Source organism: Pipistrellus kuhlii, unplaced genomic scaffold (genome assembly GCF_014108245.1).
Source record: "Pipistrellus kuhlii isolate mPipKuh1 unplaced genomic scaffold, mPipKuh1.p scaffold_m20_p_128, whole genome shotgun sequence".
In the NCBI taxonomy this organism is placed as follows: Eukaryota; Metazoa; Chordata; class Mammalia; order Chiroptera; family Vespertilionidae; genus Pipistrellus; species Pipistrellus kuhlii.
In genome coordinates this window covers 240,363-267,402 of record NW_023425436.1, presented here as the reverse complement: position 1 = coordinate 267,402, position 27,040 = coordinate 240,363, and the positions used below count along the sequence as shown (strand labels likewise).

General features: G+C 58.5%; 2 protein-coding genes across 2 annotated transcripts; one reads left to right on the top strand and one right to left on the bottom strand.

Moving 5' to 3' along the window:
• Positions 1 to 1,483: 1,483 nt before the first annotated feature.
• Positions 1,484 to 16,487, bottom strand: MPHOSPH10 (M-phase phosphoprotein 10). The gene is made up of 11 exons (XM_036434612.2): positions 16,140 to 16,487; positions 14,885 to 15,566; positions 14,053 to 14,207; positions 12,947 to 13,136; positions 11,235 to 11,376; positions 11,042 to 11,109; positions 10,156 to 10,293; positions 9,631 to 9,741; positions 8,902 to 9,009; positions 7,728 to 7,958; positions 1,484 to 1,845 (listed from the first exon to the last, which is right to left on the bottom strand). Exons 1-11 carry the CDS (start codon positions 16,226 to 16,228, stop codon positions 1,696 to 1,698), a joined length of 2,064 nt encoding a protein of 687 aa, XP_036290505.1. The 5' UTR covers positions 16,229 to 16,487; the 3' UTR covers positions 1,484 to 1,695.
• Positions 16,488 to 16,834: 347 nt separating this feature from the next.
• MCEE (methylmalonyl-CoA epimerase) lies at positions 16,835 to 22,569 on the top strand. The gene is made up of 3 exons (XM_045580465.1): positions 16,835 to 16,951; positions 19,755 to 20,071; positions 22,068 to 22,569. The coding sequence occupies exons 1-3, from the start codon at positions 16,906 to 16,908 to the stop codon at positions 22,218 to 22,220; spliced, it is 516 nt and encodes a 171-aa protein (XP_045436421.1). The 5' UTR covers positions 16,835 to 16,905; the 3' UTR covers positions 22,221 to 22,569.
• The last annotated feature ends 4,471 nt before the right edge of the window (positions 22,570 to 27,040 follow it).

Below are 27,040 nucleotides of genomic sequence, written 5' to 3'. Positions count from 1 at the left end.
GTGCCCTGCCCGGGAATGGAACTGCACCACCTCCCGGTTCATAGATGGAAGCTCAACCACTGAGCCACACTGCAGGGGCGCAGCCAGGTGCAATCGCTGTGCCCGGAGAGAAAGACTGCTTGGCTGCGGGCTGTTAACTCTGTTAACTCAGGGTGAGCACCGCCTTAACTTAGCGCTCCCGCTGCATTTGCATGGGTTTGATCCACCCCTGAGGAGGGGGGTCCCCCCAGCTCCCCATCTCTTGGGGTTCGGAGGTCCGGGGCGCCTCGGCTCTGTGCCCTGTTCTGGTGGCCTCCCGGGGGGCGTCTCTGCAGCCTGGAGGGTTCCCGATTCCAGACATTAGTATCCGCCGCTTCAGTAAAGCGTTAAAGCGCTCCAGTCTGTGACAGGTTCCAGGAGGGGGGCCGGGAGAGGCGAAGACTCCATGCAAAGTGCGCCTCTCAGGGAAGGGGGTGTCGGCGGGGTCTCTGGCCGCCTGCCGAGGGCATTCCTGGGACAACGGGCCTCATGGCCATCCCATCAGAGGACTGGAGGGCAGACACGCATCAGAGGGAACCCCCGACGCGGGTGGTTGTGCAGGAGGCCCTGGTTTACGGGAAATCGCCCCTGCTATTTGGGAGAAAATTAAAACGTGTGCGGGGTCACGGGGTATCAAACGGGTAATGTCAGATTGCTCGAGAAGAGAGACCTCTGTGCTATACTTATCACTTTACTGTTCTTTTGCTTTTGGATGGCTGGGGAGAAAAAAAAAAAAAAAGTTTAAACGGTGCAATACCCGATGTGTCCACAAGACGGCGACATAACATCACAAAAGTGGTGTTCGCAGGTATATGGACTAATAACGGGGATTTCCCCCCCCCATAGATGCCGCTATTAATGATGAACTAAAACTCCCTGCAAATGCTCCCTTTTTTTGACATTAAACTGGACGTTTTTTGGCATTAAACTCGACGTTTTCAAATATGTGTGATGTCAACGCCTTCAGAAAATATGACGAAGTTTTTTTTTAAATATATTTTTTTATTAAATTATTTTTGTACATATACCAATGCCCACCCCCATACATACCCTCCCTCCCCAGAGTTTTGTGTCCATTGGTTGTACTTATATGACATGAAGTTTTGAAGATTGTTATTCAAAATAGAATCCTTATCAAATCGCATATATATCCATCCACATATGTGCACTTGCCATTATGCTTACTGGGCTTAAGAAAGTTTATTTTTTGCCGAAACCAGTTTGGCTTAGTGGATAGAGCGTCGGTCTGCAGACTGAATGGTCCCGGGTTTGATTCCCGTCAAGAGCACGTGCATTGGTTGTGGGCACATCCCCTGTAGGGGGTGTGCAGGAGGCAGCTGGTTGATGTTTCTCTCTCATCGATGTTTCTAGCTCTCTATCCCTCTCCCTTCCTCTCTGTGAAAAATTAATAAAATATGTTAAAAAAAAGAAAGTTTATTTTTTTATTTTTTAAAAAATATGTCTTATTGATTTTTTACAGAGAGGAAGGGAGAGGGATAGAAAAGTAGGACTGGCTGCCTCCTGCTTTCCAAAGGCAGTCTGGGATTTCTCTTCACACCGGGAATTCTCAAACATCTGCCGCCCGGGCCGAGCAAAGTTCTCAAAACGCTTTATTGATGAAACAGAACGCTGGCTGCACATAAACTTACACCCTACGTACGTGAGAGTCCAGACCTATCACAGCTTCAGTTTGTGGACAGAAAGGTCCTGTCCTGTCTTCTTTTTCTTCTCTGTCTTCTTTGCGTCGCTGATTTGCATTTTCACTTGATCTTGTAACTTCGTAAAGAAGGCCTGAGAGGACTTCAAGGCTTTGTCTTTGCCTTCGTCCTGCAATTACAGACAACACGTGCTCACGTACAAAGCGTGCTCTCGGCGAACCACCTCCTGCCACGGTACAAACACATCCCTGGCTGGTGTGCGCGGTGGTTGGTGTCAGCCCCGCCCTGAAGGGCCAGGAACAGCTGCCCAAAGCCTGTGCCTGGGCGGCAGGTTTGATCCCCGGGCCCGATGGGAGGCCACCAGTCCACGAATGTCTCTCTCACACCGATGTCCCTCTCCCTTTTCCTCTCCCTCCCTCTCTCCCTCCCTCTCGCCCACTCTAAAAATCAATGGGAAAAATCCTCGGGTGAGGACAAAAAATATATATAGAAAGAGCAAAAGGAGTAGGCGAACTTGGGAAACATTCATCTGGTCAGCACAGAGAGTCTGTGCATTCGCCGCTGCTCGGCGCTCCTGAAGCCGGAGGGAAGCGGGAGGAGGGGGAGTGCCGTGAGGAGGGGGGGAGTGCTGTGAGGAGGGAAGGGGAGGAGGGGGAGTGCCGTGAGGAGGGGGGAGTGCTGTGAGGAGGGGGGAGTGCTGTGAGGAGGGAAGCGGGAGGAGGGGGAGAGCCGTGAGAAGGGAAGGGGAGGAGGGGGAGTGCTGTGAGGAGGGAAGGGGAGGAGGGGGAGTGCTGTGAGGAGGGAAGGGGAGGAGGGGGAGTGCTGTGAGGAGGGAAGGGGAGGAGGGGGAGTGCTGTGAGGAGGGAAGGGGAGGAGGGGGAGTGCCGTGAGGAGGGAATCGGGAGTGGGGGGGAGTGCCGTGAGGAGGGAAGCGGGAGGAGGGGGAGTGTCGTGAGGAGGGAAGCGGGAGGAGGGGGAGTGCTGTGAGGAGGGGGGGAGTGCTGTGAGGAGGGAAGGGGAGGAGGGGGAGTGCTGTGAGGAGGGAAGCGGGAGGAGGGGGAGTGCTGTGAGGAGGGAAGGGGAGGAGGGGGAGTGCTGTGAGGAGGGAAGCGGGAGGAGGGGGAGTGCCGTGAGGAGGGAAGGGGAGGAGGGGGAGAGTCGTGAGGAGGGAAGGGGAGGAGGGGGAGTGCTGTGAGGAGGGAAGGGGAGGAGGGGGAGTGCTGTGAGGAGGAGGGGGAGTGCTGTGAGGAGGGAAGCGGGAGGAGGGGGAGTGCTGTGAGGAGGGGGAGTGCCGTGAGGAGGGAAGGGGAGGAGGGAGAGTGCTGTGAGGAGGGGGGAGTGCTGTGAGGAGGGAAGGGGAGGAGGGGGAGTGCCGTGAGGAGGGAAGGGGAGGAGGGAGAGTGCTGTGAGGAGGGGGAGTGCTGTGAGGAGGGAAGGGGAGGAGGGGGAGTGCCGTGAGGAGGGAAGGGGAGGAGGGGGAGAGTCGTGAGGAGGAAAGGGGAGGAGGGGGAGTGCTGTGAGGAGGGAAGGGGAGGAGGGGGAGTGCTGTGAGGAGGAGGGGGAGTACTGTGAGGAGGGAAGCGGGAGGAGGGGGAGTGCTGTGAGGAGGGGGAGTGCCGTGAGGAGGGAAGGGGAGGAGGGAGAGTGCTGTGAGGAGGGGGAGTGCTGTGAGGAGGGAAGGGGAGGAGGGGGAGTGCCGTGAGGAGGGAAGGGGAGGAGGGGGAGTGCTGTGAGGAGGGGGAGTGCTGTGAGGAGGGAAGGGGAGGAGGGGGAGTGCCGTGAGGAGGGAAGGGGAGGAGGGAGAGTGCTGTGAGGAGGGGGAGTGCTGTGAGGAGGGAAGGGGAGGAGGGGGAGTGCCGTGAGGAGGGGGAGTGCTGTGAGGAGGGAAGGGGAGGAGGGGGAGTGCTGTGAGGAGGGAAGGGGAGGAGGGGGAGTGCCGTGAGGAGGGAAGGGGAGGAGGGGGAGTGCTGTGAGGAGGGGGAGTGCTGTGAGGAGGGAAGGGGAGGAGGGGGAGTGCCGTAGGGGGGAGGGAAGGGGAGGAGGGGGGAGTGCCGTGAGGAGGGGGAGTGCTGTGAGGAGGGAAGGGGAGAGGGGGAGTGCTGTGAGGAGGGACGGGGAGGAGGGAGAGTGCGTGAGGAGGGGGAGTGCTGTGAGGAGAGGAAGGGGAGGAGGGAGAGTGCTGTGAGGAGTGGGAGAGCTGTGAGGAGGAAGGGGAGGAGGGGGAGTGCCGTGAGGAGGGAAGGGGGAGGAGGGGGAGTGCCTTTGAGGAGGGAAGGGGAGGAGGGGGAGTGCCGTGAGGAGGGAAGGGGAGGAGGGGGAGTGCTGTGAGGAGGGGGAGTGCTGTGAGGAGGGAAGGGGAGGAGGGGGAGTGCCGTGAGGAGGGAAGGGGAGGAGGGGGAGTGCTGTGAGGAGGGGAGTGCTGTGAGGAGGGGAGTGCCGTGAGGAGGGAAGGGGAGGAGGGGGAGTGCTGTGAGGAGGGGGAGTGCTGTGAGGAGGGAAGGGGAGGAGGGGGAGTGCTGTGAGGAGAGGGGGAGTGCTGTGAGGAGGGGGAGTGCTGTGAGGAGGGAAGGGGAGGAGGGGGAGTGCTGTGAGGAGAGGGGGAGTGCTGTGAGGAGGGGGAGTGCTGTGAGAGGGAAGGGGAGGGGGGGGAGTGCTGGGAGGAGAGGGGGAGTGCTGTGAGGAGGGGGGAGTGCTGTGAGGAGGGAGGGAGGAGGGGGAGTGCGTGTGATGAGAGGGGGAGTGCTGTGGAGGAGGGGGAGTCTTGTGAGGAGGGGAGTGCCGGAGGAGGGAAGGGGAGATGGGAGTGCTGTGAGGAGAGGGGGAGTGCTGTGAGGAGAGGGGGAGTGCCGTGAGGAGGGAAGGGGGGCTGGGGAGTGCTGTGAGGAGGACGTGGGAGGAGGGGGAGTGCTGTGAGGCGGGGGTGCTGTGAGGAGGGGGGAGTGCTGTGAGGAGGGGGCGTGGCTGTGAGGATGGAAGGGGCGAGGGGGGGGAGTGCTTTTTGTAGGAGAGGGGGAGTGCTGTGGGAGAGGGGGAGTGCTTTGTGAGGAGGGGAGTGCTGTGAGGAGGGGGAGTGCTGTGAGGAGGGAAGGGGAGAGGGGAGTGCCGTAGGAGGGAAGGGGAGGAGGGGGAGTGCTGTGAGGAGGGGGAGTGCTGTGAGGAGGGGGAGTGCTGTGAGGAGGGAAGGGGAGGAGGGGGAGTGCTGTGAGGAGGGAAGGGGAGGAGGGGGAGTGCTGTGAGGAGGGGGAGTGCCGTGAGGAGGGGGAGTGCTGTGAGGAGGGAAGGGGAGGAGGGGGAGTGCTGTGAGGAGGGAAGGGGAGGAGGGGGAGTGCCGTGAGGAGGGAAGGGGAGGAGGGGGAGAGCCGTGAGGAGGGAAGGGGAGGAGGGGGAGAGCCGTGAGGAGGGAAGGGGAGGAGGGGGAGTGCCGTGAGGAGGGAAGGGGAGGAGGGGGAGTGCTGTGAGGAGGGGGAGTGCTGTGAGGAGGGGGGAGTGCCGTGAGGAGGGGGAGTGCGGGGAGGAGGGAAGGGGAGGAGGGGGAGTGCTGTGAGGAGGGAAGGGGAGGAGGGGGAGAGCCGTGAGGAGGGAAGGGGAGGAGGGGGAGTGCTGTGAGGAGGGAAGGGGAGGAGGGGGAGTGCCGTGAGGAGGGAAGGGGAGGAGGGGGAGTGCGGGGAGGAGGGGGAGTGCCGTGAGGAGGGGGAGTGCTTTGAGGAGGGAAGGGGAGGAGTGGGAGTGCGGGGAGGAGGGGGAGTGCTGTGAGGAGGGGGAGTGCTGTGAGGAGGGAAGGGGAGGAGGGGGAGTGCTGTGAGGAGGGAAGGGGAGGAGGGGGAGTGCTGTGAGGAGGGAAGCAGGAGGAGGGGCAGTGCTGTGAGGAAGGAAGCGGGAGGAGGGGGAGTGCTGTGAGGAGGGAAGGGGAGGAGTGGGAGTGCTGTGAGGAGGGAAGGGGAGGAGGGGGAGTGCTGTGAGGAGGGGGAGTGCCGTGAGGAGGGAAGGGGAGGAGGGGGAGTGCTGTGAGGAGGGAAGGGGAGGAGGGGGAGTGCTGTGAGGAGGGGGAGTGCTGTGAGGAGGGAAGGGGAGGAGGGGGAGTGCTGTGAGGAGGGAAGGGGAGGAGGGGGAGTGCCGTGAGGAGGGAAGGGAGGAGGAGGAGAGTGCTGTGAGGAGGGGAGTGCTGTGAGGAGGAAGGGGAGGAGGGGGAGTGCCGTGAGGAGGGAAGGGGAGGAGGGGGAGTGCCGTGAGGAGGGGGAGTGCTGTGAGGAGGGAAGGGGAGGAGGGGGAGTGCTGTGAGGAGGGAAGGGGAGGAGGGAGAGTGCTGTGAGGAGGGGGAGTGCTGTGAGGAGGGGGAGTGCCGTGAGGAGGGGGAGTGCCGTGAGGAGGGGGAGTGCCGTGAGGAGGGGGAGTGCGGGGAGGAGGGGGAGTGCGGGGAGGAGGGGGAGTGCCGTGAGGAGGGAAGGGGAGGAGGGGGAGTGCTGTGAGGAGGGGGAGTGCTGTGAGGAGGGAAGGGGAGGAGGGGGAGTGCTGTGAGGAGGGGGAGTGCTGTGAGGAGGGAAGGGGAGGAGGGGGAGTGCCGTGAGGAGGGAAGGGGAGGAGGGGGAGAGCTGTGAGGAGGGAAGGGGAGGAGGGGGAGTGCCGTGAGGAGGGGGGAGTGCGGGGAGGAGGGGGAGTGCGGGGAGGAGGGGGAATGCCGTGAGGAGGGAAGGGGAGGAGGGGGAGAGCCGTGAGGAGGGAAGGGGAGGAGGGGGAGTGCTGTGAGGAGGGAAGGGGAGGAGGGGGAGTGCGGGGAGGAGGGGGAGTGCCGTGAGGAGCGGGAGTGCGGGGAGGAGGGGGAGTGCCGTGAGGAGGGAAGGGGAGGAGGGGGAGTGCTGTGAGGAGGGAAGGGGAGGAGGGGGAGTGCCGTGAGGAGGGAAGGGGAGGAGGGGGAGTGCCGTGAGGAGGGAAGGGGAGGAGGGGGAGTGCCGTGAGGAGGGGGAGTGCTGTGAGGAGGGGGAGTGCCGTGAGGAGGGGGAGTGCGGGGAGGAGGGGAGGGGAGGAGGGGGAGAGCCGTGAGGAGGAAGGGGAGGAGGGGGAGTGCGTGAGGAGAGGGAGGAGTGCTGTGAGGAGTGGAGTGCAGTGAGTAGGGGGAGTGCTGTGAGGAGGGGCGTGCTGTGGGAGGGGAGTGCTGTGAGTAGGGGGGTGTGGGGAGGAGGGGGGCGTGCCGTGGGAGGGGAGTGCTGTGAGGAGGGGGGTGCGGGGGGGAGGGGGAGTGGAAGTGAGGAGGGGGAGTGCTTGAGGAGGGGGAGTGCGGGGAGGAGGGGGGAGTGCCGTGAGGAGGGGGAGTGGCGGGGAGGAGGGGGAGTGCCGTGAGGAGCGGGGGTGCTGTGAGGAGGGAAGGGGAGGAGGGGGAGAGCCGTGAGGAGGGGGAGTGCGGGGAGGAGGGAAGGGGAGGAGGGGGCGGCTGTGAGGCTGGGGAGTGCTGTTGAGGGGGAAGGGGGAGGGGGGAGCCGTGCGGAGGAAGGGGAGGGGGGGGAGTGTGTGATGAGGGGGGTGTGCCGTGAGGAGGGGAGTGCTGTGAGGAGGGGATGCCGTGAGGAGGGGGGTGCTGTGAGGGGGGGGAGAGCCGTGAGGAGGGAAGGGGAGGAGGGGGAGTGCTGTGAGGAGGGAAGGGGAGGAGGGGGAGTGCTGTGAGGAGGGGAGGGAAGGGGAGGAGGGGGAGTGCGGTGAGGAGGGGGAGTGCGGGAGGAGGGGAGGCGGGAGGAGGGGAGTGCTGTGAGGAGGGAAGGGGAGGAGGGGGAGTGCCGGGAGGAGGGGGAGTGCTGTGAGGAGGGAAGGGGAGGAGGGGGAGTGCTGTGAGGAGGGGGGGGGAGGAGGGGGAGTGCGGGGAGGAGGGGGAGTGCTGTGAGGAGGGAAGGGGAGGAGGGGGAGTGCGGGGAGGAGGGGGAGTGCCGTGAGGAGGGGGAGTGCGGGGAGGAGGGAAGGGGAGGAGGGGGAGTGCCGTGAGGAGGGGGAGTGCGGGGAGGAGGGGGAGTGCCGTGAGGAGGGGGAGTGCGGGGAGGAGTGGGGGTGGGGCCCGCCGTGGCTCACCTGCAGCAGGGTGGCCTTGCCGGCCCGGGCCAGCCCCCGGAGCCGCGCGGCGGCCGCGCCCGCGCTGAGCCTGCCGGCCGTGTCCGCGCCGTCCCGCTCCTGCAGCCGCCGCCGCCGCTCCTTCTCCCGGATCCGCAGGTGCTTCCTGAGCTTCCGCTTCCTCCGCTCCCGCTTCTTGTCTGTGGCTGTCTTCTCGGCAGCGGTTTTGACGTCTCCGGCTTTGTTCTTCTCCTTTTAAAGGAACCGCCAGCGTGTTAGTCAGCCGGCCGCCAGCACGGGGCCCCAGCCGGAGCGCGGGGCCTGCCCAGGTGCCAGGCTGCGGTCTGACGGGAGGTCCCGGGGGGCGCCCAGCCGCCCGGCTCTCCTCCCGGCTCTCCTCCGCCGCCAGCCCGGCCAGCGAGGGGCAGGGCCGTGCGGGGCCGGCGGGGGGCAGATCTCACTGCGCCAGGACGAGCACCAGCGCCCACCGGCGGCGACTGCCTGCGCTTGGCCCGGCCAACCTCTACCGACACGCAAGTCTCATGTCCTCGCCCCGACCCGTTCCCGATGGGCCCTCGATGGGTGAAACGGGGGAACTGCTGACGTTAAGAGATTGCTGGTACACACTGAGTAGCCAGAGTATAACGATCTCTGAACGCACAGAAATCTGGCCACTCCGTGTGTGTGTGTGTGTGTGTGTGTGTGTTAGAGGCCCGGTGCATGAATTTGTACATGGGTGGGGTCCAGCCGGCTTGGCCAGCGGGAGGGGACATGGATGGGGTCCAGCGGCCTGCCTGCTGGTCAGACTCCTGGTCGAGGGGACAATCGGCATATCAGCCTTTTGTTCTATAGGATGCACACCGCGGGGCCGGATTACTGTGCGTTCAGAGGTCATCACCATCTGGCCCCTCAGTGTTTACGCAACAGGTGCCGTTTGTTTGAAACCGGGCCCTGCTGGGACCAGAACAAGGTACTGACGTTGGCTACTCGTCACAGCTTGTGTAGCGGGTCTCAGACGTGTAAACCGTAATAACAGCCATCGTGGGAGTCTGGTGTTCGAGTATCAAGTACCATTATAACATCGTTATTAACTCGGTTATCCTTGGGAACTGCTGACGTACGTCAGGAAAAGAACTACACGCTCCAGGAGGAGGACAGCACACGGCGGGCCGCCTGCACGCCCCCCGCTCCTTACCTTCACCTCCTCCGGGGCCAGGAGAGCTGCGTCGCTGGCGCTCACGGGGGCCACCTCCTCCATGGTGATGGCCGGCAGGTTGGACACAACTTTAATCTCGGGGACAGGCTGGAAGAGAGGGTTAGGGGTGAGGCAGCCCGCACTCTCGGGAGGTTATTTAAAGCGTGAGCTGTGAGCACTCGCAGGCCTCGTCTCAGCAGTGCCCGGGCCCCCCGTCCTGCCCGTCTGTGGGACACTCTGCCGGACTCACACACCAGCTCTCTCATCGGCCTTTCCTGCCGTTCGGCAGGACCTGTGATTTCTGTAATAGCACCTGCCCCTGGGTTGGGGCAGGGAAGCGGGGAGCTCACGGGAAGGAATATCTGGAGCCCGGCCGGTGTGTGTGGGAGTTGACCCATGACCCAGGAGGTCACGGTTCGATTCCCGGTCGGGACACAGGCCCGGGATGCGGGCTCGATCCCCAGGGGGGGGGCGTGCAGGAGGCAGCCGATCCGTGATTCTCTCTCATCATTGTTGTTTCTGTCTCTCCTTTCCTCTCTTTGAAATCAATTAAAAAATGCAGGAAATAAAAAAGAAATATATGGAAAAATATACAAAGGGAAAATGTTCACTGGAACAAATGAGTCAAAATAAACTACTTAATACGTATTCTCGTTCTCCAGCTCCTAAAGCCAGACTCGTAGAGGCCGTGACCACACGGCCCGCGGACACGGCGTGGCGGGCGCGCACCGGTTTGGGGATGAAGTGGAAGTTGGAGAGGGCGTCCAGCTTCAGGAAGAGGGAATCCATCATCTTCTGGATCTCCACGTGCTCCGGGTTTTCTTCCTCTTCTGTCTTTTGCTGAGAAAAGAGGATGAACGACATCAGACTCAGCGGCCGAAGGGGTGCCACCGGACAGTGCCCCCAGGCCCCTGCCCAGGCTGCAGGTTCGATCCCCAGCGTAGGGCGCGCAGGAGGCGGCCGATCCATGATTCTCTCATCATGGCTGTCTCTCTCTCCTCCTCCCCTCCTCTCCAAAGCCACCGCGGTAACACGGCGGGAGAAGTGATCACCAGCGGGGAAGTGCCAGGTGCCCCCTGTGAACAAGACCGCGCTCCCGGCAGTGGGAACATGGTGACCCACCGCCCCGAGCTTGCTCGGCCTCACCCTGAGGCCAGGGCACCGGGCGCTCCCGGTTTCTGTTTCATGGACCTCGGCCGCCACAGAACTGGCCTCCCACCCTCTCCCCACCAGCTCTGCGTCCGCGGGGCTCACCTGGCTGAGTCTGACGAACTCCTGCTCGTAGATCTCCGCGAGGCTCAGCTTGCTCTTCTCGTGGTCCAGCGTCAGCCGCTTCTTGTATTCGAATGCCTCCTCCTTGGGCTTCTCCTTCCGGACGACGTCATCCCAGGCCTGGGGCGGGCAGGGAGGACACGCGCACTCACAGGTCTCCTTCCCCCGGGCTGGCTCGCTCACCGCCCCGCCCCGCCGCCCCCGCCAGCAGCCTGTGGCCAAAGGAAGGAACAGCCGCCCCGCAGGGTCCGCTGGCGCACAGAGGAGTCTCCGCTGGCGCACAGAGGAGTCTCCGGGAGGCAGAGGCCCCGCCCAGCACCCCGCTCGCTCCCGTTTCAGCGCGCCTTCCTCCCGGCCCCCCACTCATTCCGCTTCCCCATCGCGGGTTCGTGTCCCTCAGCCGGGACAGACCCTAAAGCTGCCTCTCGTTCGTTACCACGGCACACGCTCACGGGCTGTTCCGAGCGGACAAAAGGCCAATTCTGCAGCAAAAGCTCCTGGCTAGGATTTTCACGTGTGCCACATCGGATACTGTGCCCAGCCCTAGCTGCTTCTGTTTGGTGGATAGAACATCAGCCTTCAGACCGAAAGGTCCCGGGTTCGATTCTGGTCAAGGGCACATGCTTGGGTTGCAAGCTCGATCCCCAGTAGGGGGCGTGCAGGAGGCAGCCGATCAATGATTCTCTCTCATCATTGATGTTTCTCTCTCTCCCTCTCCCTCTATCTCCCTGAAATCAATATTTCTCACACCACAGACTTAGGGCCTTTCCATGAGCAACCGACACAGAATTTCCAGGAAAACAGGGCGATTCCGACGCCCACAGCACGCCGGCCGTTCCTAGAATGCCGCCCGCGGTCAAGGACAGACCTGGTCTAGGATCCGCTGCTTGATGAGGTCTTCCAGCTGCAGGGTGGTCTCCTCGGTGATCACCGGTGCTGGAGGGACAGGGGCCGTCAGGGGGCTGTCGCCCGGGCCGGGGGTCGGCCAGCGGCACCCACACCGGGAGCCGGTTGGGGATGGGAGTTCGGGGGACCCCCTCCCGGACCAGGCGGGCGCGCACCCATGCGGACAGCGTGGTCGAAGTGCAGGGTCTCCTCCAGCAGACTGTTCTCCGGGCGCCTCTGCGCTGTCACCTCCCCCTGCAGCTGCCACGGCTTCTTCTCCAGCAGCTCCTTCTCCAGCGCCGCGATCTTCTCATCCATCTGAGACAGAGATGGAAAGCTGAGAGAGAGAAGAGAAGAGAGAGAGGAGAGAGGAGAGAGAAAGGAGAGGGAGGAGAGAGAGAGAGTAGAGAGGGAGGGATGGAGTGGAGAGAGAAAGAGACAGAGAGACAGGACAGAGAGCCGAGAGGGAGAGCCAGAAGAGACAGATGAGAGAGGATGAGCGAGAGACAGAGAGAGACAGAGACCAGAGAGAGAGAGACAGAGAGGAGAGAGACAGAGAGAGACAGCCAGAGGAGCGAGAGAGGACAAGAGGACAGAGAGAGATAAGAGAGAGATAGAGAGAGAGGAACAGGACAGAGACAGCGAGGAGAAGGAGAGACAGAGAGAGACAGAGAGAGAGACAGAGACAGAGACAGAGAGAGAGACAGAGAGAGAGAGAGACAGAGACAGAGAGAGATAGAGAGAGAGACAGACAGAGACAGAGAGAGACAGAGACAGAGAGAGACAGAGAGAGAGACAGAGAGAGAGGCCAGGTTATCCCACACTCAGGGAACAAAACTGCACGCATACTTGAGTAAAAGAACTGCTATTTTTTGCTGAAACAGGTTTGGCTCAGTGGATGGAGCGTCGGCCTGCGGACTCAAGGGTCCCGGGTTCGATTCCGGTCGGGGGCATGTGCCTTGGTTGCGGGCGCATCCCCAGTAGGGGGGTGTGTGTGCAAGAGGCGGCTGATCGATGACTCTCTCTCGTCGATGTTTCTGACTCTCTCTCTCTCCGTAAAAAATCAGTGAAAGAAAGAACTGCTATGTTTAAGAGCGGGAAAGAACGGCGTGGCTCCTGGCAGCGGGACGTCCCATTCCTGCCCTGTGGCGGGTGGGGAGCTGCAATAACTACCCCCCCCCCCGATTTTCCTCCCTGAACCGAGACACCAAGCCTGTGAAACTCCAAACCCCCAGAAGCAGCGGGGGCATTTCCGGGCTCGATAGTCACAGCCTCTAATTCAAGAGCCACCGGCGACGACGTTCGTGATCAGAGCATTCCAAGAGGCAGTCACGTTTCCATGACAGCACCGGTGCCTGACGGAGCCGGACCCTCGGGCCCTGCACCGCCACCCAAGCCATCGCTGGCTTCCAGAAGACGGCGAGGGGACCCAGCCCGCTAACGGAAGCCCGGCTCCTCCCCTCCCCGGGGCGGCTTATCTCCTGGAGCCAGCAGGCCTGGGCACCCGTTTCACCGGCGCTGGGAGGTGGGTGTGAGATAGCATTCAACACAGCTGTCCCCGGGGCTCTCAGAGGAGCAAGAGAGCACGAGGCCGCGCGCGCGCGAAAAAGCAGTTCGCGGGCCGGCTCGTCAGGAAGGCGATGCCACGGGCTTTATGGCGGGGCCTTCACTGGGCCGGGGGCGGGAGCCTCAGCCATTCTCACAAGTTCTCTGCTGGGCAGGTGGCGTCTCTGTGGAGGGAGCTCTACGGAGTAGCGAGATGTGTTTTTTTGTTTTGTTTTTAAAGGATAACTCAGCATTCCACCAAGAGAGACAGTAGATCGGTTAGCATCCTGCAAGTTCGATTCAGGAAAGCACCCGACAAATCCCTCCCATCCCCATGGATTACCTTCGCCTGTCTTTTTTCAAAGGAGGACTTCACTTCAGCTGGATCCTCCCGAGCGCTGAAGACGCGTGTGTCTGCGGTGGCCTCCTCGTCTCCAGACCCCTCGTCCTCGGGCAGGGCGAACGTCACTCTCTTTGAGGTTCCTTTCCGCGGTTTATCGTCTTCCGCTTCCTCAAGGTCGTCCTCTTCGTCCCTGCGGAACCCAAACACTTATCGGAGGAAAAACACCCCTTCTCATTAGGGAAACAAAAGAGAAACACGTTTTCTGACGATGCAAGTTTCCTTCTACATCCCACCTAACTCGACTAAATATCCAGGCCTTCTAAAAGCATTCCGCTACGAAGGAAGGACAGAAGGAATTACTCAGGAGACATAGGACAAAAGGTGTCCAGCACAGAGAATAAATTAGCCCTAGCTCAGTGGTCAGAGCGCCAGCCTGCGGGTTCCATCTCTGATCCAGATGGGAGTGCAGGTGGGAGGCAGCCAATCAATGGTTCTCTCTCTCTCCTCCTTCCTTCCCTCCTTCACATTCTCTCTAAAAAAAACTCAACAGGAAAAATATCCTCAGGTGAGGGTTAACGGGGGGAAAAAAAAAAAAAGGAAAAAAATTACGCATCAATCTATCATTGGTAACTCGCACAAATAACAACAGTTTACCTTCATTGGCACATAAACCAACTCAAAGCTCCTTGCACTAAAGGTTTCATTGACCCTCATTAGGTGAATTTTAACACCCTCCCCCCTTTTTATTTTTAAATATAGTTTTATTGATTTCAGAGAGGAAGGGAGGGAGAGAAAGAGACAGAAACATCAATGATGAGAGAGAATCATCGATTGGCTGCCTCCTGCACACACCATACTGGGGACCGAGCCTGTAACCTGGGCCTGTGCCCTGACCGGGAATTGAACGGGAATGGAGCTGTGACCTCCTGGTTCATAGGTCAATGCTCACCCACTGAGCTACGCCAGCAGGGCTCCAACGCCCCTTTAGGAGGCCTGCCTCTGGCTACCTGGAGGCCGAGTGATCTCTGAGAACCTGGCTCCTCAGGCCCGTGAGGCTGTGAGCAGGCCTCGCCCGGCCTGCGTGAAAGGGTCACGGACACACTCACGTGTCCGAGAGGCTCTCCTCGCCTTCCTGGCCAGCGGGCCCCCCCTCTTCCGCCTCGGAGTCCAGGTCCTCGTCGGGAACGGCCGCCGTGTCTCCATCACTTTCCACCGGGTCAAAGAAGTCTTTGTACTTCAGGTTTCTGGAACTTTTACCCGACTGAAACAGAGACACTGTTCATGAAGGACGGGGGGTGTATTACACCGCGCTTATGTGAGCATATTAAGAAACGTCTATGGAAAACTGGCCAGCTAGCAACACTGCCAAGAAACCCTAAGAGCCACTAGCCCAATGGCTGGCAAACGCATCAGTCAACAGAGGCAAATATCAACAGGACAATGATTGACATCTCTCTGGAGAGCCACATTTTTTAAACTTAAACTTCTTCTAACGCCACTTCTTCAACACAGACTCGCCCAGGCCGTGGTGTTTTGGGGAGGAGCCACACTCAAGGGGCCAGAGAGCCACATGCGGCTTGCGAGCTGCAGTTTGGCAACCACGGTAACTAGACCATAGCAAACTAAGAGGAATCCTTGATGCAATATTCCTCTCTCTTCGTCTTCTAACTGCTATTATTCCCAACACATCCCTGCCTGATGAAGTACACAGATGCCTTCCTGTCGCCATTAGTTGCGGTGCCTGGGGGAAATACACGCTTGAGGGAAAGCGCCCAACATCACTAACCGGTGCCCTTGTGGCTACTGAGCGACAGTGGCCTATGACAAGGCAGCGGTGGCTCTGCTTTAACTTTCCCTCAATTTCCTGGAGCCGATCTAGAGGCATTGCATTTGAGGGGGTAGAAGGTACTCTCTCTCCTCTCCCAGCACGTTCGTTACCTTAGGCTTCTGACTTCCAAACAGTCCCCCGTCATCTCCGTCGGAATCGATGTCTTCAAACAGGTCAATCTCTTCATCCTCGTCCCCCTCTTTTCGCCCCTCTTCTTTTTCCACGGCTTCTAGAAAGCTCTCCATCTCAGAGAGCTTGAAGAACTTGTCATCCACTATGGACGTCTCCCTGGGCTTCTTGGGCACCTTCTTGCTCTGCACCTTGCTCTGCCGTTCCAGCTTGCCGATATCAAAGTCAAGGTCGGAATCCTCGTCGCTGAACTCGGGGTGTTTGGTTGTCTCCTCTCTTTTGGGATCATCACCGCTCAGGTCTGACCCATCCCCCTCCTCCTCCTCCTCCTCCTCCTCTTCCTCCTCCTCCACATCTTGTTCTAGGCACTCCTGGCCCTCGGCCTCCATCTCTGAGCCATCCTCTTCACCCTCCTGCTCTTCCTCCTCCGGGAGGAGGCTGAGGTCTTCGTCTTCAATGGCCTCGCTGACCGCGTCCTCGAAGTACTGCAACGCCGGCTCATTCTGCAGCTCCAGCTGCTGCCAAATCTGCTCGTCGTCAAAACTCTTTATCACCAGTTTCTGCAAAGGGCTTCCTCGGACCCTGCCGCTCTCTAGGGTTTTGTTAAAGTCATAAAGAACTTTCGTTAAGGAAGTGAAGCTCGACGCCAACTGTTCTTGAATCCTAGCACGGGAGCAGGGGAAGAATTTAAGATCTTTCAAAACATTTACCTTTATCGTTTAAAGTATTACAGACGTCACCTTTCCCCCCTCCGCAGTGACCCGCTCCACCTCGCATCCGCCCCCCCCCCGTCCCGCCCCTTCCCCGTTAATATTGTCTGTGACCATGGCATACCCATGTACACACATAAGGTCTTTGGTTAATCTCTTTCCACCCCCCACCCCTCCTGTCTTCGCTCTGAGATTCGTCAGTCTGGTAATAATTACTCTTAAAGTAAAGGGGGAACTCAGGCCCCGGTCTCGTGCAAAATCAGATTTGAAGGAAATGTCCGTTTTTAGTATAGATTCCGGGGTCCCCAAGCATCTGGACAATCGTGCTGATGAGACACCTTAATACATAAAAGTGCACACGACTGAAATGTTGATAGGCTAAGGGGGCGGAAACGGCCTGAAATTTCGGGGAAAGAGACCTACGCTTCCCGTTAGCTCCCCTCTGCTGCAGAAGTTGACAGGGGCCTGCAGCCCGCGCCCCCCGGAGACCTGCGCCCGATCCCGAGCCCGGGCCCCGCGCACTCACGTGAGGAAGCTCTCCGGCCGGCTGGTGTTTTTCCCGAGCTCGTCCAGACACCGCTTCAGGGTCTGCTGGCGCCAGACCGGCGGGGCCATGGCTGTTTAAAAACTCAGCTCGCCGCGCCGCATGCCCAGGAAGTGGGGGGCCCGGAAACGCGCCACAGGGATGCGCCCTCCCCCGCGCAACCTGGAGCGCGGAGGAAAAAGGTTCCGCCGCACACAACTTCCGGACCCGCCCCTAGCCCGAGCCAATGGCCGCGCGAGACCCGTCGCTCCGCTTGCGCAGGGGACGGTGCAGGGAACGGAAACAAGCCATTGGTGGGCTCCAGCGCCTTTGAACGCCTCCCCTCCAAAAAAAAATCTGTGTTTTTGCATTCCTGAGCGCCCCTCAGCGCCCCTCCTTTTCAGTGTCCGCTTCGCAGCCATTGTATTGTAAAGAAGAGCGGGTCCGAACCCAGCACCCCGCAGCAATTCGGCAACACTCGCCACGCCCCCTAGCGTCGTAGGCCCGCCCCCGGCATCTTGCTCCGCCCCTCCTCTAACATGTAGCCCCACCCCTAAGCGGAAGCCCCTCCCCTGGCATGTAGCCCCGCCCCTTAAGCGCCAGCTCCTCCTCCTCTAGCCATGTAGCCCCGCCCCCTTAAGCGTCCTCTAGCTCCTCCGCTGGCCACGTGGCCCCGCCCCTCGGCCGCGCCGCCGCCGCCGCCGCCGCCGCCGTCGCCGCCGCCCCGTCTGACGCACGTCGCCGCGTACGTAGCCCGTCGCTTCCCAAGATGGCGCAGGTGCTGAGGGCAGCTGTGGCGGCGGCGTGCGCAGGAGGTGACTGCCCCGCGCCGTCGGGGTTCGCCGTGGTACGGGGCTCCGGGGGCGGGAGGCCTGGGGGCGCGGCGCGCGGCCGCCGTCCGTCCGCACCCTGAGGCCGAAGGTGGCTTCCAGAAACGCCTCAGGTTAGCGGAGCGGGTGGGCGCCTCCTCCCGGGGGCGCAGGTGACCCCGAGAGACGCGGGACGGAAGTCCACGGCGGAGGGACCGGGAGTGTGTTTGAGGGCGCACCGTAGAGAAGAGAGACGCCCAAAGGAAGGGCAGGTCCTGATCCAGCACACACACACACACACACACACACACACACACACGTGACTGAGCCGGCCGGCGGGCTCAGTGGTTAGTGCAGCTCCCGATAGCGTTTGGGAAACCCATCCATGAGTCTCTCCCGCCTCCCCCCCTTCCACTCCTATATAAACAAATACACACACACACACACACACACACACACGCCCTCAGGTGAGGATTAACCACATTAAAAAAAAAAACACGTGAGCCGGCCCCCCAGCACCTCCGCCTTCCGGGAGCCCCGAGGATCAGCCGTGGACAGCGGCCCGCGTCCCCCCGGCTCCTGGGTAGTAGCTCTTGTGAATAAGCAGAAGGAGGGACGAGGGCGCCATGTTAACAGGTGCCTTGGTTCTCTGCATCTCCATTAAAAAAAGGCTGCCCCACCCTGTCCGGTGTGGCTCAGTGGATAGATCATCAGCCTGCAGACTGAAGGGTCCCAGGTTCGATTCTGGTCCAGGGCATGTATCTTGGTTGCAGGCACATCCCCATTGGGGGGTGTGCAGGAGGCAGCTGATCAGTGTTTCTAGCTCTCTCTTCCTCTCCCTCTCTGTAAAACATCAATAAAACATTTTTAAGAAATACTATATATATCCAGCCCTGACCTGTTTGGCTCAGTGGATAGAGTGTCAGCCTGCGGACTGAAAGGTCCCGGGTTCGATTCCGGTTGGGGGCATGTACCTTGGTTGCGGGCACATCCCCAGTGGGAGTTGTGCAGGAGGCGGCTCATCTATGTTTCTCTCTCATCGATGTTTCTGAGTCTATCCCTCTCCCTTCCTTTCGGTGGAAAATCAATAAAATATATTTTAAAAAAGAAAAAAAGAAATACTTTATCCAAAGGCTGAGTGCAGCTTGTTAAAACGAATCTCTGATGAGCAGGAGATAGGCAAGTTTTGCCCCTGACACACCCTTCCAGGACCTCCTTCCTCTCCCCGGTAAAAGTACAAGCTAGCAACTCACTGCACACACCATTGCAAGCTGCCCTCCCCCCCCTAAAACAACAACAACAAAAAAAACACAACAAAACACACACACAGCAAACTCATAAAAGAGTCATCTCCTTGTCTCGGAAAGCCATCTCTTAGCAAGTCGATAGGGCTCCTGGAGCATACACCGAGGATACTAAAAACCGAGGATCAGAAAGCAGGATGAAAGCATGGACCTTGATGTATGTCAGGCAGACTTGGACTCGAGTTAACCAGGGACATTTGTAAGTCCGTGTCTTTGCATCAAAATGCAAAAAGAAGATGAGGCTTGGGATACCACCAGGGTGTCCGTCGTCAGTAAATACCGGAAACCCTACCAAGCACATCCTGCAGTCAGAGCCCGGGAACCTTTTCCAGAGCGAAAAGGGTGTACTGGTCAGACAATGGAGTAAGTGGTGGATTCGGGGAATGATGCAGCGCCCACAGCACCGGGTGCGCCAAAGCATGGCCAAGAGCGAGCAGTCTTTAGTTGTGGAGTGAGATTTTTTGGGTTCGATTCCGGTCAAGGGCATGTACCTTGGTTGCCGGCACATCCCCAACAGGGAGTGTGCAAGAGGCAGCTGATGGATGATTCTCTCTCATCGATGTTTCTAACTCTCTATCCCTCTCTCTTCCTCTCTGTAAAAAATCAATCAATAATATATTTTAAAAAAATAAAATAAGATCAACTGAAGGACTTGTATGCAGGCATATAAGCAAAACCAATGGAGGAAAAACTCCGGGGGGGAGGGGAGTGGAGGGCAAGTATGGGCGTGCGTGGGGCAATGGAAAGATATGTACACATTTAATACCTTAATAAAAAAATAATAAAAATAAAGTAAAAAAATAAAAAATATATATTTTATTGATTTTTCACAGAGAGGAAGGGAGAGGGATAGAGAGTTAGAAACATGGATGAGAGAGAATCATCGACCAGCTGCCTCTTGCACATCCTCTATTGGGGATGTGCCTGCAACCAAGGTACATGCCTTTGACCGGAATCGAACCGGGGACCTTCCAGTCCGCAGGCCGATGCTCTATCCACAGAGCCACACCCGTTAGGGCTCCATTGATTTTTCTTAAGAGTGGAAGAGAGAGGAGAGAGAGAGAGAGAACAAAAAACAAAACAAACATCGATGGGGGAGAGACGCCTGCCAAACTCCTCCAGCTGGCCCTTCTCTTGCAGAAATCACTTTGCTGCCGCCCCCCCCCCCCCCCCGAGGTATTTTGGCTGGCCCACAGCCGTCCCAATAAAAGGCACATTAAAAAGTACTGTATGGCCAGGGCTTTCATGAACCTGTTCCAGACGGTAAACACCAAACACCGGTTAGAGACCGGGAACAGAACGGTTCTCACCGGGAAGTGTCTTCTCGCACGGTCACGGCCGAGCTTATCCGAACATAAGCTGTTATGGAAGAGACCGTTCTTTGCTGCGAGTCTAAAATGGAAGCGGTCAGCATTCACTTCTAAATTTCAGGCGGTTATTGCAGAAGGCAGTGAGCGCGTTAGGAAGCAGCTCTGGATGTCAGTGGCTGTTCCTTTTTCTTTCAGGGCTGCTCTCCCGGCTTCAGGCCCCTCCCGCCTCCCAGGCCTCCCGGGGTGTGGCGGGGGCCGTGTGGGCCCTGGGGCGACTCAACCACGTGGCCATCGCCGTGCCGGACCTGGAGAAGGCCCGGGCCTTCTACCGGGACGTCCTGGGCGCCCGGGTGAGCCAGGTCTCCCCCCTCCCCGAGCACGGAGTGTCCGTCGTGTTCGTCGACCTGGGCAACACCAAGATGGAGCTGCTCCACCCGCTGGGGAGTGACAGTCCGATCGCGGGATTTCTGCAGAAGAACAAAGCCGGCGGGATGCACCACGTCTGCATCGAGGTACCCCGTTTTCCCTCTCACAAAATGTCCACGTGTCTTTTGCTTTTGAGACTGATATGGTCACTGTCATCAGAAATTTTGTATGCAGTTCTTTTTTTTTTGTTCTTTTTTTAATCACCTGCAGATATTCTCCCATTGACTTTTTAAAAAATATATTTTATTGATTTTTCACAGAGAGGAAGAGAGAGGGATAGAAAGCTAGAAACATCGATGAGAGAGAATCATCGATCAGCTGCCTCCCGCACACCCCCCACTGGGGATGCGCCCGCAACCAAGGTACATGCCCTTGACCGGAATCGAACCCGGGACCTTTCAGTCTGCAGGCCGACGCTCTATCCACTGAGCCAAACCGGTCCCGGCTCTCCCATTGATTTTTATAGAGAGTTGAAAGGAGGGGAAAAAGAGAGAGAGAGAGAGAGAGAGAGAGAGAGAGAGAGAGAGAGAGAGAGAGAGAAACATCAGTGTGAGAGAGAGACACACGTCGATTGGTTGCCTCCCACACCCTGACGTGGGCTGGGGATGGAGCCCACAACCGAGGCCCATGCCCTTGACCGGAATCGAATCTGGGACCCTTCAGTCCTCAGGCTGAAGCTCTAGCCACTGAGCCCAACTGACTAGGGCATGAAGTTCTTCAAAGGGGAAGAGAAGGATCCATAGATAATTTTCTTTTCCTTTAGAAAACTGCAAATAATAATAGAGTTTATCAAATCTGGGCTCAGCAGCTTCTACAGAAGTCGCTGAAGCCTGGCCAGTGTGCCTCAGTGGTTGAGCATCGACCTTTGAATCAGAAGGTCCCGGTTTGCCTTCTAGTCAGGGTACCTGCCGGGTTGTGGGCTGAATCCCCAGTGGGTGGTGTGCAGGAGGCAGCCATTGGATGATTCTCTCTCATCGTTGATGTTTCTCTCTCTCTCTCCTTTTGCCCGCCTCCCTCTCTGAAATAAATACAAACATTTTTTTAAAAGTCACCGAAGTTGGCCAAAGCAGATCTGAGTTCCCACTCTGTGATTTATTGACCACATATGGCCTCCGAAATAATGGGAATGCAGCTGCTTTCACTCCCACAAAGCCATCAGAAGCAGCAGCGGAAAGACCTGACGGAGGGAGAAGGCCCGCATTCATGCCGAGCATTCACGGGATCCTTTCCTGTCCCGAAGCTTCTGCCAACTTCTCCCTCGTCACAAAAGCATCACATTTGCAGTGACCGACTGCGGTTGTGCCAGATCCCCTCATTGTGTCTGCTAACAATTCCCGAAGGAAACATGGCGTGTTAGACTAGAACTTCCTCCTGGGAGCCCTCAGCAGTGGAGGCTCCTCCTGCTCAGGTGACTGCCTTTGTGGAATATCAACTACAGGGTCCCAGATTCGATTCCGGTCAAGGGCATGTGCCTCGGTTGCGGACTCCATCTCCAGCCCAGGTCTGGGTGTGGGAGGCAACCAGTGTGTCTCTCTCTCACACTGATGTTTCTCTCTCTGTGGAATAGCAACTACACTCCCTTGAATGTCTTCCGACAGGAGGGATGTCACCGTTAGGCCTCTCTTGGTTTCAGGGGTTGACTGAGTTCATACTGCAGACACTCTAGTGCACATGTGTCAAACACAAGGCCCGCGGGCCAAATCCGTCCCGCCAGGCCTAGCAATGTGGCCCGCACCGCGCTGCCATCACTGCACTCCGCTGCGTTTCCATCACAATGACAGTTTATGACTGTTCAGTAAACCATTTGGCCCGCGATTTAGGCTGGATTTTAGATTTTGTCCCCTTCTCTGATTGAGTTCGACACCCCTACTCTAGTGTTTGGGAACCTTCTGTGCTCTCCCTAACCCCGTTCAGGCAGCGAGGGTCTTGATGAAAAGGGTGAAAATCCTCAGCGTCGTGGTCGCTCACCAGGAAGATTCCGAGCTGTCCGTGGGGGTTTCCCAGGCTCTGCTCCGGGCGGATGGGAGAGCCGTGCGCGGCTCCTCGTCTCAGGCCCCTGTGACGGCGTCTCCCTCCCTCCAGGTGGACGACATAAAGGCGGCCGTGAGGGACCTGAAGGACAAGAAGATCCGCAGCCTAAGTGACGAGGCCAAGATCGGGGCGCACGGGAAGCCCGTCATCTTCCTGCACCCCAAGGACTGCGGGGGCGTGCTGGTGGAGCTGGAGCAGGCCTGATGCGAGTAAGAGGCTGCGCCATGCCCTCGGAGGGCCCTTGGGCTTGGAATCCCTCACTCCTTCCGTCCCTTCAAAGCCAAAACCCAAATTACAGGAGGAGATTCAAAAAATACATGTGTGTGTGCACACTAGTATACACGGTGTGTGTCCCCCAAAAACGTATACGCCCTGTGAATACTTACGGATTCCAGTGGGTTAAATCTGAAAAGAGAGACACATCAACTGAGCTATCAGCTAAGTGCATATACGTTTTTTTGGGGGGACACACACACTGTGTGTGTGTGTGTGTGTGTGTGTGTGTGTGTTAATCACTTTGGGCTTTATTTGGGGAAAATGTTGATTAAAATTACATTCATAGAAATAAATTCTTCCTGTTCTAAAATGGGGTCATTTTGGACAGTACACTGGCTGTGTGAAAGGGTGTGTGTGTGTGTGTGTGTGAGAGAGAGAGAAAGAGAGAGAGAGAGGGAGAGGGAGAGAGGGAGGAGGCGGGACGGACATACAAAGGAGGTGTGGCCTCCGATGTTTGGCTTTTCTGGAACAACTCTTGTTCATGAGTCCCTCGGGCAGGTGTTTGGGGCGCTCAGTCCTGCATGTACTGGCAGGAAGGCTAGTGGAGAACGGGGGTGAGCCAGAACGGCGGTGAGTTCTGTGCCCTCAGCCTGGCACGCACGTTCCCTATGCCTTTTGTGTACAGAAAGCCGCTTCTCAGCTTTAGTTCACATCTTGGTTGTCGGGAAGCCAGAAGGTATCCTGCACCTTTATAAACAGACAGGCTGGCTTGTGCGAGAGGAAGGCTGCCCGGACGCACCTCCTGAGAGAGTGGAGATAAGGTGCTGGGGATAAGCCCCGGGGTGGTGTTCAGGTGCGTGACGGGCGGACGTCCCCAGCCCCCAGAGGTGATGGAATAGAGATTTGAGCTCTGAGGAAAAGGGCTCGGAACTCATTTGCTAGTGAAAAGTGTGACAGTTTGCAACAAGGCTATGGAACATAACATGGCGAGGAGCGGAGGTTGGCAAACCTGGTCCCCATGCCAGTGTGTACCCCCTACCCCCAGCTATGGTGCCGGCCCGGGGCTGCTGAGCGTGAAATTGACTCCTGTTGTCATTCCTGTTCCCCCAGCATGGAAGGCCCAGCCTGTCTAGGGGCAAGAAGCTAATGGTTGTCACGGCAACAGTGGAAAACACACTTGAACTCCTCATCTTTCTTCAAGTTGTACAAGCCAGAGGCTGAAGTTGAATTCTGGCACAGCCTCGCCTCCAACAATTGTACACACACACACACACACACACACACACAGCCTCACAAAGACCTCTTTCTTTAGCCTTGCAAATAGCTCGGGTCCATCTGCTGCTCCCCATCCCCCTTTGTCTGGGCTCCCTGCCCCCACTCCCATCCCCCCAGACCCTTTTTGGCAGCCAGAACCGGTGTGTGTGTGTGTGTGTGTGTGTGTGTGTGTGCATTTAAGATATCACCATGTTTTCTGACACCTGTAGTCAGGTCAGCGGCCACTGCACACTCAGACGAACCTCAGCCTCACACAGCACGGCGGGCGGGCGGGCGGGTGGGGGTAACTTCTGTTCAGGCAAAGGCTCTCGCACACAAAGGCCTGCCAGCCGCACTCCAGGTGCAGAAAGAAAAGGCTGCGTTTCGGAGAGCAGCCCCGAGGCACGGCAGCCCGGAGGCCTTCCTGGGAGCGGGCGAGGCTGCCAGGGCCACGCTGGAGCCGGTGCCCCGGGACACAGGGCTCGGTGCCAGAGCGGCCTGCACAGAAGCTGCCTGAGAAAGCAAGTGCCCGCCAGAGAGAGCAGCCCTGCCACCCAGAAACAAAGCTCCCGTCCGTCTCGGACACCGGGAGGCGGCTTTCCGGCCGCTGCCTCCCGAGTGCAGGGTTCTAGGCATCCTTCCAATACGGGCAGGCGGGCCAGGACGGGAGCCAGGAGCCCACAGGGATGGTGGGGGTGGGGGCGGGGGCAGGTGCAAGGCAGCCCCAGGAGCAGAGAGTCCTGAATGCCCTCCCTGCACCCTCCTCAGAGGGCACCACTCATTGTCTCCTCGTCCCTAAGGCGGGTCCACCCTGTCCTGCCCTTGGCAGGAGCTCCGTGCTGCAGCGGAGAGGGCCTGGGACGGCCCCTCACAGTGCTGGCCAGCAGTTGGCACGTGTGTGTGTGTGGGGGGGAGGGAGGCTCAGTTCCAGGCCTGGGTCTGGGGTGCAGGGCCAGGGCCCAGGCATCACCAGGAGAACTCCCAAGTGCCACTGCTCTGCCCAGGAGCGGCCAGCAGGACCACGGGGGGGTGGGCTGCGAGGAAGACCCCACCCTCCTGGGAGGGACCCAGACGCTGGTCACAGCCCTGGCGCAATGTGTTACAGTTCTTTCTTTTTAATATATATTTTTTACTAATTTCAGAGAGGAAGGGAGAGGGAGAGAGAAATAGAAACATCAGTGATGAGAGAGAATTACCGACCGGCTGCCTCCTGCTGGGGATGGAGCCCACAAGCCTGGCATGTGCCCCCGACTGGAATTGAACCCGGGACCCTTTAGTCCCCAGGCCCACACTTTATCTATCCAGTCAAATTGGCTAGGGCTGTAGCAGTGCTTTTTTTTTTTTTTTTTTTTTTTGCTTTAAGTCATTTCCCACTTGCGATGAGCTTTTATATATTTAATAGTGGCCTGGTGCACGAAATTCGTGCACATTAAAAGGGGATTAATTAGAGGAAATATTTTAATATTGCTATTTGCCCTTTCTCTAGAATAGAAGTGTCAGAGATGAAAGAAAAGTAGTAAAATGTACATGAAAAGCTTCCTCCTATCAGAGTCTGGGGCGCACCACAGGACCCAGAGTCAAGTCCCCGCCTCAAAATCACGTGAGACCCAGACCCAGCTGCCCCTCCCCCCCCACTCATTTGGCTAGATCCAGACATGGCAGGTACCACCCTTGTCAAGACCTGCCGGGCGAGGGGCACGCCCGGAGGTCCCCCGGCCTACTAGGGGTGCGGCCTGAGGTCCCCCGCCAAGCCCTGCCAGGTGCGGGGGCGGGCACAGGCTCAGGTCCCTGCTGATTGCTCATTAAAGCTTGTTATGGGAAGCCCTGCCTCCACTGTGGGCGCTGCTGCTGTCTTTGTGCTGAAGTGATAGTCAATTTGCATATTCCCTCTTAATGTATAGGATAAGGTGTTTTTAAATGTAAGTAAATGGACACATTAGAAGACGCTCAGATTTGCTCCGTCTCGGCACTGGTGACATCTTGGCCTGGCCCGGGCCCCTTTGTGAGGGGGCTGCCCTGTGCCTTGTAGGATGCTCACCCAGCGGCCACCCCGGTCCCTGTCCGCACGCGCCGGCTCCGTCTGTGACAGCCAAAGGTCCTTGGATGCTCCGTGGGAAGAGAGTGTCCTCCGCGGTATTTCAGTGAGAACAAAGCGACCCCCACAACGCTGTTTCCTTTTCAGGAAGGAACCTGGCTCCCCGGTTTCCCACGGCGTGTCTGTGTCTTCTGAGCACAGCACCGAGCCGCGCAGTGAACCCTTCCCGAAGGTAAGAGAAGCAGAGGCCACTGTGGGGTGGCTTAGATCCCGTTTCTTTCCATGCATCCTGCACCTTGGGGATTTTAAAATACACACACACACACACACAGGCACGCACGCACACAGGCACACACACATACATACACATACACACACACTAGAGGCCCCGCGCACGAAACCTGTGCCCTGGGAGGGGGCATTCCTCAGCCCGGCCTTCGCCTTCTCGCAGTCCGGGTGCAGCCTAAGCCGTCCTCACCACCTGCATGGCAGAGCACTTATCTGCCCTGTGGAAGGAAGGCACGCGTTCTTTTTAAACACTAACCTACGGCGTGTGCCGAGGCATTGACAAGTCTTTGGAAAGGCCTGGCCTGGAACCCCTTTGAGCTAGAGGGTATTGGCGCCAAGTCTGCAATTCTGGTGCGTGGCCACTGGATGGCGGCAGGTAGCGCAGCCTTGGGGTTCAGCCCTCAGAGCCACAGGGGTCCCCCGCGGCTGCAGGTCAGAGGGCCTGTTTTTTTCCTCTGGGGGGAGAGGTGGCAGATTTCAGAGGCCTGTTCCTCTCCAGAGCCTTAAGGACCAGGGTGAGGAGTGGCCGTTGAACAGTTTTGCCCTGGGGCGGGTAATGATGTTTGGGATGATGGCAGCACATGCACACGTGTCCGCTCACACCTTTTCCTCTGTGGTTTACACCCGTGTTGGCACGCGCCTTCACTTCGTTCTCTCACGAACAGTGCGTCTTCTGGAACGTTCCCCGTTGATCCGTCGCGTGGTCCCTCTGGGTATGAGGGAAGTGAACTAACTTGCTGGGGATGTGAGTCGCACACTGAGTCTCCTGCCTGGTTTGTTGTTGACTTTGCTGTGGTGACGGCTGGAAGTCAAGCTTGGGAATCTTGTACGTTACGGCTTTCTAGTTTGGTGGAATACTGAGAAAGGCTGGCACCTCGACCCCATTCTTTTTTAAAAAAATATGTACATCTTATCGATTTTTTACAGAGAGAGAGGGAGAGGGATAGTTTGAAACATCGATGAGAGAGAAACATCAATCAGCTGCCTCCTGCATACCTCCCACTGGGGATGTGCCCGCAACCAAGGTACATGCCGTGGACCGGAATCGAACCTGGGACGCTTTGGTCTGCAGGCCGACACTCTATCCACTGAGCCACACCGGTTAGGGGTTACGGTTCTCTCCCTTCAGGACAGAAGGAGAGGCCTGGGGGAGGCCGTGTGTTGGGGAGGCCGCAGTCCAGGCACCGACTGCGCGGAGGGGCCAGAAGCGGGGTGATGGGCGGGGACCAGA

Coding starts and splice junctions, on each gene's coding strand:
- MPHOSPH10 (XM_036434612.2), bottom strand. CDS start 16,228: ATGGCCCCGCCGGTCTGGCGCCAGCAGACCCTGAAGCGGTGTCTGGAC. Junction 13,137..14,052: donor GAGGAGAGCCTCTCGGACAC/GTGAGTGTGTCC, acceptor TGGGTTCCGCAG/GGACGAAGAGGACGACCTTG. Junction 10,294..11,041: donor AGCAGCGGATCCTAGACCAG/GTCTGTCCTTGA, acceptor TGCCCGCCCCAG/GCCTGGGATGACGTCGTCCG.
- MCEE (XM_045580465.1), top strand. CDS start 16,906: ATGGCGCAGGTGCTGAGGGCAGCTGTGGCGGCGGCGTGCGCAGGAG. Junction 16,952..19,754: donor GGCGGCGGCGTGCGCAGGAG/GTGACTGCCCCG, acceptor TTTTTCTTTCAG/GGCTGCTCTCCCGGCTTCAG. Junction 20,072..22,067: donor TGCACCACGTCTGCATCGAG/GTACCCCGTTTT, acceptor CCCTCCCTCCAG/GTGGACGACATAAAGGCGGC.